General features: G+C 47.1%; 1 protein-coding gene across 13 annotated transcripts in view; it reads left to right on the forward strand.

Annotated features, from left to right (window-relative positions):
• Positions 1-12,727, forward strand: part of Abcc5 (ATP binding cassette subfamily C member 5) — a 94,032-nt gene that overhangs the window by 21,834 nt on the left and 59,471 nt on the right. For 7 of the 13 annotated variants that reach the window (XM_042259073.2, XM_006987769.4, XM_042259075.2 and 4 more), the window contains 6 exons: positions 4,723-4,880; positions 5,068-5,223; positions 5,844-5,991; positions 10,453-10,686; positions 10,831-11,004; positions 11,934-12,081. In XM_042259073.2, the coding sequence (XP_042115007.1) occupies positions 4,723-4,880; positions 5,068-5,223; positions 5,844-5,991; positions 10,453-10,686; positions 10,831-11,004; positions 11,934-12,081 (1,018 nt within the window). Of the gene's footprint in view, positions 1-4,722; positions 4,881-5,067; positions 5,224-5,843; positions 5,992-8,163; positions 9,731-10,452; positions 10,687-10,830; positions 11,005-11,933; positions 12,082-12,727 lie in introns of those variants that run through there. The other 6 variants (XM_076548574.1, XM_016006303.2, XM_076548573.1 and 3 more) reach the window with 4 other exon arrangements.

The following is a 12,727-nucleotide window of genomic DNA, read 5'->3' on the forward strand; positions in this document are numbered from 1 at the left end:
GCAAAAAAACAGAATAGCTAAAACTATTCTGAAAAAGTGAGAGCTGTTGCATTATCCAACCTGTATGTGTACATGCTTATGTGTGTCTGCACTTTTGGTGCAGGGTGCACAGGTGTACATGTGTAGCACGAATCCTAATTGGTCTTTATAATAAAAACCCTGAGCCAGATATCAGGGTAAAGGCTGAAAGATCAGAGGAAACAAGCCACAGCCACTTCTCACCTCGACAACTCCTCAACCAAAAGGGGGAAATCCTGTCTCCACGAATCCTCAGACTGAATGCCCCTGAGTCCTCAGCCAAAAGGGAGCCAAACTCCTGTCTCCTCCCACCTTATATTCCGTTCTCCACCCAGCTATACCACTTCTGTCTCAACCTTCCTAGTGCTGGGATTAAAGGCACATGACTCCCAAGTACTGGGATTAAAGGCCTGGCTCTGTTTCTCTTTCAGACTGGATTAATTTTATATAATCCAGGGTGGCCTTGAACTCACAGAGATCTGTCTGCCTCTGCCTCCCAAGTGCTAGGATCACAGGTGTGTGCCACCACTGCCTGGCCTGTATGGCTAACTCTGTGGCTGCCTCTGCCCTGTGATCTTCAGACAAGCTTTATTTGTTAGCGTATATACAAAATATCACCATATACATGTGTGTGTGTGGAGGCCAGGGATCAAAACTGACTGTCTTCCTTAGTTACTTTTCACTTTATGTCTTGAGACAGTCTTTCACTGGGACCTGGGGCTTGCTGATTTGCTGGTTGATTGCCCAGCAAGCTTCCAAGTATCTGCCCGTCTTTGCCTCCCCAGCCTGAGAACACAACACATCCATCACCAAACCTGAATGTTTATGTAGATGCAGGGGATCAGCCTCAGATGTTCCTGCTTTCATGGCTAGCATTTTACCAACTGAGCTACAGCCTCAATCTCTAAAATATCCATTTAACAGTTTCCAAATGGAAATGTGACTTGGATGACAAAGGGCAAATGTCAAGAGAAAAATGCAGCAGTTCTCCAACATCTTCTGAGATAGGAATGTGAAAAATTAAAATCACATACTCATAAATGGAAAGATACTTGAGAAAAAAGTCTCTAGCAGTAATAGTGATTTGTGATCAATTGCTAGAAAAGAGAAAACCTTTTAAAACTCCAGATAGGAGAAATGTGACTTTGCCATAAAGTGAACCAGTTTTTCTCATGAGTAGATGTGTGTTGCAAAGAACACGTGCCTGGCATGCTTGAGCGTTGGGCTCAGTCCCTAGCACCTCGTAAACCAGGCCCAGTGGATCGATCACTCCTGTAATCCCAGCACTGGGGAGGTGGAGGCAGGAGGATCAAAAGTTCAAGTCATGCTCAGCTATATAGAGGCTTCAAGGCCAACTTGGGATACACAAGACCTCATTTCAAAAGGAAAGAAAAAAATGCACAAAGCAGCAGAAGGAAAGAATACTGATATTATAACCCAAATTTTACCAGTCAACATTTTGTAGAAATTGGTTTTCTTTCATATGTAGAGATACCTACATAAGTGTCCTTGACTTTTGTCTCTTGGTTCCACAAAGTCTAAACTATTTTTTCTCTGGTTCTTTGCAGAAAATCAGCCCCTACCTTAGAACAAAGTCTTAGAGCAGTCCCAAGTCCAGTCCCAAGTCCAGTGTGTGCGATTCTTTAGCTGTAGCCCATACATTTGGATGTATTGCAAATCCTTATCATTTAGCTCAGAATGTTTTCAGTTTCCAGTTGATAATGTCTCACTTAACTCATTGTTTGGAGATGTGTCACTTCTGAGTGTGTGGGGATTTTCTTGTAGTCTTTGTTCAAACTCTAAATTACAATGTGATAAAGACTGATAGGAAAGGAGGTTCCTGGTCTTACTGCAAGTCGATATGCTGTGGCCGGCTGATGTGCATGGGAGGCCTGCCCTTTCCTGAAGAGAAAGGAGGAGGCGTGGATGTGGGGGGAGAGGCTTGGAAGAGAGGAGAGGGAGGGGAACTGTGATTGGGCTGGCAAAAATTAATTAATTAATTACTCAATAAAAAAAGACTGCACACACTGTATGATGCCAGACTTTAATAATGTTAAGGCTTGTTTTATGGACCATGTGACATTACTCAGTATGCCTGTGAAGTGCTGTTCTAATGCCCTTTGTCTCCTGCCGTGTCTCTGCCTGTGACTTTGTATCCCTCCTGTGCAGAGTCCCAGGCATGCCGGGAGTCCTAGAGTAGCTTTCTGCGTTCTGAACCTCTTAGCCTTTTGTGGTTTTTCCTTCCCTGTGGTTATATGCAGCTTGAAAGACCCTTTATCACACCTGCCTCCAGCCCTCCTCTTTCCATTGTCCCACATTTTTAGGCTCTGACCACTAAATTGTTTATGAAGATTTCATGTAAGATTGGACTGTTGACTCTTTTGCCGTTGTGTGCTATTATTTTCTTGAAATCTAGCCTACCTTCCCAGAACGTGTAGTTTCCTGATGCTGAACATTTAACCAACTGAAGTAGATAATTAGTCTATGAATTAAAGCTCTTAGATTTGATCAGCTCAGGCTTCCAAGTTACTCCTATGCACAAAACATTTTCAGTTCTAATATTTGAGCTGCCTCTGTGTTTTTCTGAAAAGAGGCGGCATACACTCAGAGACTGCTTTGTACGAGGCATGGTGTGCTAGGTTCTATACCACTTTGTCCTGATTGGGGATCTGTTATTTGTCGCTGTCTTATAATTGCTGGAGATACTCATGCTAGTGTAAGTTTCACCACTCAGAGAGAAAAAGAAAACAAGCTTCTACAAGGAAAGCGTAAACTCTGCCCAGTGGAGGAGTGAGAGCAGATGTGTCAGCTGATGTTTGTTGGTTAGCAGCTGTGCGTGAATCTACTGATATTCCAAGTATTGTCTGCTGCCCCACGGCCCCTCAGTCAGTGCCCTGCTGGTCACTCAGGCCATGGCCTGGCAAGGCTCCCAGTCCCACGGTCCCAGCTCTGCCACAGCCGCGATATGTAGGTTTAAATTAAGTCTCTATCATTCTACTTATCAATAAGACTCAGATGTCAAAGGCTGGGGTGAAAACCTGCTAGCTCAGAGAGGCTGAGTAGCAACCAGCTGACCTTGCTTTTGGGCCAGAAGATACCAGAACCAAGAGAGCTCAAACTCTAGTCCCCACCCTTTCCTTCCTGTGCGCCTTCTCTGGTCAGCTAATCACTGGCTCCGCCCCCTGATTCAAGGTATAACGTTATTGGGCAGCCTCAGGAGTGTCAGTGCAATCAAAATATCCCACAACATCAGCCTTTTGGTCCATCCTCCCTCCCTGTCACCGTCCCACCTTGAATGAAGCAAGCTTTTGTTAGTGTAATTAGCGAGCACATAGAAGCTGTGTAGTTGGTACGTGTGGCTATATCAGTTGGGTTTTTGTAAAGGAGCAGAACTGACAGAGAAAGAGAGAGAGAGAGAGAGAGAGAGAGAGAGAGAGAGAGAGAGAGAGAGAGAGAGAGAGAGAGAGAGAATGTAGAGAGAAAGTATGTATGTTAAAGGGGATTTATTGAGAGTGGCTTATAGCCTGTCATCTCCTTGGTCCAACAATGTCTGTCTCTCAATGGAAAGACCAAGGATCCAGTAGTTCAGGCCATCAGACTGGATGACTTAGCTGATCCTCAGTCTGCCTTAGGATGCTGAAGAAGTAGATTCTGATATCGGAAGGAAGGCCTCAGCAACAGGATGCTGAACTTAACAGTGAGAGTGAGAGCAAGCAGGCAAACAGCAGGCCTTTTATGAGGGCTGCCGCTAGAAGGTGTGGCCCAGGTTTAGGGTGGGTCTGCCCATCTTAAATGATCCAGTCAAGAAAATCCTTCGTGATGTGCCCAGATAATTGGGTTCATTTCAAATATAGTCAGGTTGACAGTCACATCCTCCCGAGTGCATTAGCCATCACAGTGACTGTATATTTAGGACTGAGACTATTGGAATTTCTTGGCTGGGCAACCAGCTGCACACCTATGCCGTGCTCTCCTGTTGCTGATGGGAGAGGGAAACAGGACATCCTGGCTCTTAGGCTTAATTGGGACAGACTTTGAAATTTTGGAGTAGAAAATTTGCAATACAATTTGCAGTTATTGATGAAAGGATTGACTCTCAGTGTATGTTGGTAAACATATCAAAGATTGGATTTTTAAAAATCATTTATTTTATGTGTGGTGTTAGGAAATTATTTGGGGCCTTTTGTGTTCTAGCCCCCCACACCCACCCCATGCTAGGGATCAAACCCAGGGTCTCATGTATTCTAGGGAAGCATTCTACCATGAACTACATCCCTAGCCCATGATAAGAGATATGAATGATAAAAATAGAAAATCTTCAGTGTATAAAAGAATGAACCAAATGTAACGTGGATTTCAGTTAATGTACCAGCGTCTGCTTGTCATTGGAACAATTGCACCATCTAATGGAAGATGTTGATACAGGAGGGGATGGAGGGGATGGGAGACACGTGCAATCTATACTTTGTGCTCACGTCTACAGACCTAAGAATACTCAAAAACTGTGCATGTGCCTGTGCGTGTGCGTGTGATTGAATGCTCTTTAATGAGTTCTTAGCATGCAGAGTTAGTTACTAACCCATGTTCTGGGGGTTTCCAGTGCTGATGGAGTGATTGGCTGCTGGTGTATTCTGAGCTGTCGTCAGCTGGATTTGCGTCCTTCTGTATATACTAATTTTCATTAACTGTTCTGCCCACCTACAGTTGGAATGCCAAGATGCCCTGGAAACAGCAGCCCGCGTTGAGGGCCTTTCTCTGGACGTCTCTGTGCATTCTCACCTCCGAATTCTGGACGAGGAGCATGCCAAGGGAAAATACCACCATGGCTTGAGTGCCCTGAAGCCCTTCCGGACCACTTCCAAGTAAGGCCTTGGTGACAAATGATCCATCCACAGAGCACTGAAAGCGGTTCTGAAATCGGGGGCTAACGTGAGGACAGCTGGGGAGGCCTAATATTTGTCAGGAGCTGTTTACCAAAGAATGTCTGTCACACATGCTCAGCCTCTCAGTATCTGCTGACACCTTGTGGTCGGATTTTTCTCTCTTTAGGCACCAGCACCCAGTGGACAATGCTGGACTTTTCTCCTACATGACTTTTTCCTGGCTCTCTCCTCTGGCCCGTGTGGTTCACAAGAAGGGGGAGCTATTAATGGAGGATGTGTGGTCTTTGTCCAAGTATGAGTCTTCTGATGTGAACTGCAGAAGGTAGGCGTCTCTGGTCCACCCTGTCTGCTGGATGCTAGGCCTGAGCTAGGTGGGTGGGCCAGCAAGTGGAGTCAAGCGCCATGCCCTTTAAGGCACCCAGCCAAGGGTGGGTAGCCTGTGGACTCTCTTCCCTTTGCCGTATCTCTGTTTCCCTCTAATTGTGCCTTAACCAAGGGCTTCCTCTCTCTCTCAGCCCCGCTTCTCCTCCTGAGCCTGCAGGGAGATTTTGTTGCTGCCTTGTGACAGAGTACATTTTTTGGTGGTAGTCTGATGAAAACCTAGTTCGTAGCATTGCATTTTATCCCAGGATCCTTCAGAAAGGGTTGGGATCCCTTGAAAGAGGAAGTTTCTATCCATGCACTTTATGCAGGGAGAGACCTTTGCGCAGTGGCGGGAAAGGCTCCTGCTCTCCTTGTTTCTATACTTCAGATCCTCCCTGTTGGGAGTGAATAGACACAGGCCAGGAGGGAGTTGTTCCTCTGCAAGATGGAGGCCATATGCATAACTGTAGAGAAGAGATTTGTGTATGCACCGACTGAGCCTGTGGTGGCAGGAGGGGGTCTGGGGTGTGTTCTTTCCCCCGGGGAGACGTGTAACACAGGACCTGTGCCCTTGTTAAGACTGGAGAGGCTGTGGCAAGAAGAGCTGAATGACGCTGGGCCGGAAGCCGCCTCCCTGCGCAGGGTTGTGTGGATCTTTTGTCGCACCAGGCTCATCCTGTCCATCATGTGCCTGATGATCACGCAGTTGGCTGGCTTCAGTGGACCAGTAAGTTCTAACTATTCTTTCTGAACCTCTCCAGGGGCCCGGCCATGGCCAGCGCTAACCCTGCTCTGTGGCAGAGGTTATGACTGTCTTGGGGCTAGTGAGCAGCCTTAGAGACACTTCTGGGGCTACTCTGAAGAGGGTCAGTGGATCTGGGAGTGAATGGTGGCCTGTCAGCTAGGAGGATGAGGACACAGTGCTGCAGGAGAAGAAACCACTGGCTTGTTTTCCTGGGGCTGGGTGAATCGGAGCTGGTCTGGTCCTGCACGGGACCTGCTTGTTGGTTCTGAGCTGACATGAAGCAACAGTCTCGGATAGGACAGAGATGTCTTGTCAGTGCTGTGGGTGAGCGAGTGAGCTGAGTGTTTTGTGGCATGGGCTAGCAAGTCTGTGTTGGTGACATGCCAGATGCCTGTGTTTAATGACTAATGGATGATCCTGAAGAAGCTAGGAACCTGTCGGGGGTTTTCAAAGTCAGTTCCGGTTTTGCATAGAGCATTGACTATGGCAAGCACCGGGTGGCAGCTGGGGTTTCCCTGGCCGATGTGGAGGCAGAGTAGTGGCGAGGGGGGCTTTGGACAGGAGTTTTCAGGGCACCGTTTCTTCAGTCTGCTGTACTGCCTGACACTTGAGATTCTGACTGAACTCATTCTCTGCATATTTGCCTTGAGGCATCGGAGCAGTAGTACTGTTTAGACTGTGCGTGCGTTTTCCGGGTGTGGGTAAGCTGGAGGTGCATGGTGGGGTAAGTATGTGTCTAAAAGGCATGGTGACTAGGTAAAACTAATTTACACTTTTGAGGTATTTTGTTCTTTTGTTGTTGTTCTTCTTCTTTTTTAATGTATGATCCTTTAAAAAATAAAAATGTTGGTATTAGGTTTGTTAATTGACCGACTAACACTGTATGTAAGTTTTAAACCAGAGAGACCATGTAACTGAAATGTCATGTTCTTAGTCAGATTGGCGAATGTTTCATAGAACTAGCGCCCCCCCAAGAAGAGCTTCTGTCATTGTCTCCCTACAGGGCTGGTGGCTGCTCTGACCCATCACAGAGTTCTCTCATCTAGGTAGAAGAGTATGCAGCATTTCTCAATAAAAATCATAATGGGCTTTCTGAATTCCCCTTTTCTTGAACAAATGCCATGGATTTCAGGGATTAAATTTTTACTCCAAAAAAAGTGATTACAGAATGCATGGTCACTGCCTCGAGCGTCTGTTAACATCTTCATCTCTCACTTCTGGTGCAGCACACTGGGGTGCTGACCTAGAGAACTCTTCTAGAAGGCCATGGAAAGCTGAATGCCTTTCATAATAGGAACACATGGACACCGCACTCAGCCCCTTTGGGAGGAGCCTCTGAAGGTCAATGGGCCTGAGAAGCTGTGGGCTTGTCCATTGTCTCTTTGTGTGAAAATGATGAAAAAGTGTAAACAATATAGACTTCATTTTTGGAACCCTAATTTTGATAAGTTCTTTTTTGACTGGAAATTGGAGGATCAGGCTGGTTTTGAACAATGGAATTCGTAGCAGTGGTGAGCAAACCTCCTGTAAGTGGACATGGGTCCTTTTGAGGAATAGCCCATGCTAGAGTTTTGCACATTTTCTCATTGAGCATGATTTTCAGATTGGCTTGTTCCCTCCTTACCAAAATCTTACCCTAAATTATAGGCTCCAAACATGGAACATCCTCTTAGGTCTCATTGAGCCTTGGTAGTCATATGCAGAACAAATGAAACACAATCAAGTTGTGTTTGTGTGTGTGTGTTTTGAAACCTGGTCAGTTGATGCTGACCTCAAAACAGCTCTGTGTAGGGTGCCTCAGGATGGTGATAATGTTAGCACACTACCAGACTTTCTAAGGGTACAGGCTTTACTAGAAATGAAGAACCAAATCACTACATTTACAGAGATCCTTCTTAGACTAAGATAGTTCTAAGAGGCCAGGCCTGACCTAGGGTTTGTGTCCAATGAGTTAGCACTCGCCCTAGACTTCTGAGAGAAGGCCGCCCTGTGCAGTCCATCTCTCAGTGCTAGTTCTGCTCCAGGCCTTGTGGGAGAGGTAAGTTCCCACCCTCCAGCCTCTCCAGCCGCAGCTCGCTCCACTCGATGCTGTCAGGGTCTGGCCTTGGGGGGCGTGTCTCTGTAGTGGGACCAGTGACAGAAGCTGTTCTTTAGAATTTTCAGGATGGCTGTATTCTGCGGTCAGAATGAGAGAGTCAAGCTGGGCGGAATCTCTCGCCAAGAGCTCAGGTAAGGTAATGTTTATTCACTGGGAATGCTTTCCACAGCAAGACAGCTATGCTGAGAATTTCCAGTTTCCTTCCAGTAAACTTAGACTTAAATGATAAACTTCCGACTATTTTAAAAACACTGAGTTTGTTTGGATTTCTCATCAGAGCCCGCTTTTCTTTCTCCCATAGAAGCTCATTTGAAATGCCATTGCTTTTTAAACCCTGTGTTGGACGTTTCTTTGCCCTTCTCTCTTCCCCTTGAAAGTTTTGCATAGTGTAAATATGCCTATGTCTTTCCACGTCCCCTTCCCTCTCCCTCCTGGGAGGGGCTGACTGCTTATCCAGTGCTGAAAAGGGGCACCTAAAGGTGTAGGGAGGGAGGAGTCCTTCCAGACCACACCCGCTGGCCTTCCCTGGAGACCTCCACACTGCCTCTGTGTGGGGGAAAGTCCTTCATGGCAGGCGCCCGCTGAGTTCCTTCACCAGAGGAGGAGGGGCTTTGGCCTTGTGACCCAGTTCCACATTTTGGATGCGTACTGGAAAAGAAGCCAATCTTCCTGCTATTAAATCTGTGCAGTGAGGACCAAACATTGAACCTCAGAGTTCTGAGGGAGGTAGAGGTGGATTACAGCAGTTCTCAGAACCTGAAACCCCCTTTCCGATCAGGTTGTTTATTTACTGGGGCTTGACATGAACCTAACTGTGGGGCTCTCCTAGGACCTAGTAGACCATTTGGTATTAAGTTACTTTCAGGAAAACTGAAAGGATGAACTCCCCCAGAATCTGGGTTCTGGAATTCAGTTTTAGGTACTTCAGGATGATATATCTGGCGTCTGTCCTGTGTCATTTAGTAGTTTACAGCCCAGCCAGGACTCCTTGCTGTAGGAACCGGGGTAGAGGGGTGCATGGGTTTAATTTCTTTCTTTCTTTCTTTTTTTTTTTCCTTTAGGGTGGGCATTGGTTTGTCTTTCTTTTGTTATAGTTTGGTTTGATTTTTGCCAACATCAGTTTTAGCTAGCGGGACTTGAAAAGACTCCGAAGGATGTCAACACCCCTGCCCCAGCCGACCTAGAATTTCGCGCTCCGTCTGGAGCAGCGGGGTGCCTCACAGCTTAGCATGCCAGCAGCACCTGCAGTTTTACGCAGGGTACCTCGCTAGGGAATTTTTAGTTGTGTGTTTTTTTCTTAATCTTCTTTCTTTAGCAGCAAGGTCTTTATTGCTAGAGAATCTACTTGATTGCAGCTTCAGGAGTCCCACCTGATGAACGCTGCCAGCCTGATGTACTCCTTCCGACTCTGGATGCACATGTGGCTCTGTTGTGTATTTCTACCGTGTATAGTCACAAGTTGGAGGCCAGGCGGCCCGCGTGACGGCTCTCCCTGTATGACTCTGTATGTTCCCACTCTGTGTTCCTCATGCCCCCACTACTGTACAGTGTTTGTGAGATGCTCTTTAAAGATGGTATCTTTATATATATATTTCATTTTCAATAAAAGTACGTTGCTTCCCACTTCTGGTATTTACTGCTGTTGCTGAATGTGCTTGTGTGAGTGTGTGCTCCGGCGTTGCAGGACCTCAGAGCTGGAGGTGGCACTCGTGGTTCTTGGGGGCTGGCTGTCTTCCCTCCCTGCAGGTGGTGTTAGACATGTGCTACCTGAGGTAACATGTTTTCGTTTTTGAGAGGAGGGTGTGGGCGTGGGGCGGGCTGGAGGGAGGGTCCTGGAGTTGGCTTTCTTTGCTCTCTTCTGTCCTATTAAACTGCCCATGTTTGTTTTCAGGGATGTTTTGCACTTCCCTCTCTTCCCCGTACGACTGTAGGTACACTGTTCCTTCTTACCAAATAAGCACGTGTGTAAGGATACAGAGAAAGGTCTTGAGTTCCTTTAAAGAAATGTAGCCATGTGTGAAGACTCTGGAGCAAGGTCAATATATACCTTTGGATGACCGTGTGTCTAGAATGAATTTCGGCTCATGAACAGGTTTATGTTACATTAGAAAGAGTAATGGTCACGAAGGCGCCTTCAGGAGAAAAGCAAACGGCCCCTCTGTCCTGCACCTGTGGCGGGTTGCCGGTGTCATCCGGTCCAAGAACACAGTTCTTTCCTGGCTTACACGCTGACCACTGTGCCGCCGCCGTGGATCAGCCTGCTCTTTCTAACCTAACATAGCACTGTGGCATCGTGTGAGGTCGCCGTGGGGGACGTTGACAGTGGCCTATGTTTCTCCCTGTAGGCCTTCATGGTGAAACAGCTCTTGGAGTACACCCAGGCAACAGAGTCTAACCTGCAGTACAGCTTGCTGTTAGTCCTAGGCCTCTTTCTGACAGAAGTTGTACGCTCCTGGTCCCTGGCGCTGACCTGGGCATTGAACTATCGAACTGGTGTCCGATTGCGCGGGGCTATCCTGACCATGGCATTCAAGAAGATCCTGAAGTTAAAGAACATTAAAGAAAAGTCCCTGGGTGAGGTGAGTTCAGAACCTGTGCCTTGTGCCCAGAGCAAGCTCTCAGCTGGAGATCTTTTCCTTGGTCCCCGCTCTGCCCTTGACCTTTCGCCTGGATACGGTGACCTGTGTCCTACAGGGTGCCTCACTGTTGGTCATCTCTTCCAGCTCATCAATATCTGCTCCAATGATGGGCAGAGGATGTTTGAGGCAGCCGCTGTGGGCAGCTTGCTGGCCGGAGGACCTGTTGTTGCCATCTTGGGCATGATTTATAACGTAATCATCCTAGGACCAACAGCCTTCCTGGGATCGGCTGTTTTTATCCTCTTTTACCCGGCGATGGTGAGTGAGCCTCTCTCACCTGGGACTTGGTCGCTTCCTCACGGGGGACAAAGTACTTGTACTGAGTTACAGAAAGCACATCCTCCGGGACTTTTCTCAGGGAAGGCACCACGTGGGAGAAGTCCCGTGCTCGATAGTGCTCAGTTCCTCTAGGCAGGATTTTGGCTGGAGAGGAAATAGGTGTCATTTACACAAAAGGCAGGCATTGTGTGCAAGCAGAGAGAGTTTAGGTGAAGCAGAAGGTTCCAGGTGAACCTGGCCTGTTCTTCGAATCTTAGATGATCTTTTAATAAAAAAAAACCCAGAGCCGGATATCAGGGGGAAAGCTGAAAGATCAGAGAAGCAGAGCAGCCGGCCACTAGTTCTTACCTCTATGACATCCTCAGCCTGAAGACAATGAGTTCGTTTCCTCACGCCTTATATACCTTTCTCTGCCCTGCCATATTTCTTCCTGGGATTAAAGGCGTGTGTGTTTCCCAAGCAAAGGCATGAGATCTCAAGTGTTAGGATTAAAGATGTGTACCACTATGTCTAATCTAGTGGCTGGCTCTGCCCTCTGGTCCTCAGGCAAGTTTATTAGGGTACACAATATATCACCATACTGGCTCTAGGTAACACAGGAGCCATCAAATTGATTTACTCCGGTCCAGCTGATGCTGACGTGACTGTCCTGACTCCACCACCGTGGCACTCGGTATCTGTGAGATCAGATTGTTAATTGCCTTCATCGCCCTACAAGGAGATGAGAATTAAATATTTTGTAACCCAGAAGTCCCTTTAATTAAAAAACAGCACAATTGTGTGAAATCTGGTCTTTCCCAGGAGCAGGATTATCTGCCTGTCAGCTTAGGCTGTGGTGAGGCAGAGCCAGCCTCTGCTTCAGGTGGGGCAGGTGCCGCCTGTTTGACAGATGCTGCTTTTCCTTCCAGATGTTTGTGTCACGGCTTACTGCGTATTTCAGGAGAAAGTGTGTAGCTGCCACAGACGACCGTGTCCAGAAGATGAACGAAGTTCTCACCTACATTAAATTTATTAAAATGTATGCCTGGGTCAAAGCATTTTCTCAGAGTGTTCAAAGTGAGTGTAAAGATCTCCTCGTGCATATAGTAGACGGGTTTTGGATTCTGTGGGTCTGCTCACTCATGTACTTTGAACTTCCTGAGCACATTAGAAACTAGACTTCTGATGTCTAGTATCTTCATGTAGAATCTTCTATGTTTAAAGAGATCTTAGGGATTTGAGCCTGGGAAACTGATCTTTGCCCAGGCTGCCGTGGCCAGCTAGGATACTAGGCACCAATCTAGCTGTAGTAATCCTTCTCTTACGCAGTTCTTGATGGTTGGCCTGGCTGAGAAGCTGATGCAGAGCCAGCGCCACGACGATTGCCCAGAGCCCTGCTCTTAAGGCTTCTCTGTTCTGTGGTGCAGAGGTGCCAGAGTTGTGTGACCCCGAGGGGTGACCTGGGCTTCAAGATGCCTGGGCTCTGTGCCTGCCGCTGTTACTTACTAGGGGCTTGTTTTGTTAGCTTTTTTTTTTTTTTTTTTTTTTTTTTTTTTTGGTTTTTCGAGACAGGGTCTCTCTGTGTAGCTTTGTGCCTTTCCTGGAACTCACTTGGTAGCCCAGGCTGGCCTCAAACTCACAGAGATCCGCTTGGCTCTGCCTCCCGAGTGCTGGGATTAAAGGCGTGCACCACCACCGCCCGGCTGTTTTGTTAGCTTTTAAA

This window comes from Peromyscus maniculatus, chromosome 12 (genome assembly GCF_049852395.1).
Source record: "Peromyscus maniculatus bairdii isolate BWxNUB_F1_BW_parent chromosome 12, HU_Pman_BW_mat_3.1, whole genome shotgun sequence".
Taxonomy (NCBI): domain Eukaryota; kingdom Metazoa; phylum Chordata; class Mammalia; order Rodentia; family Cricetidae; genus Peromyscus; species Peromyscus maniculatus.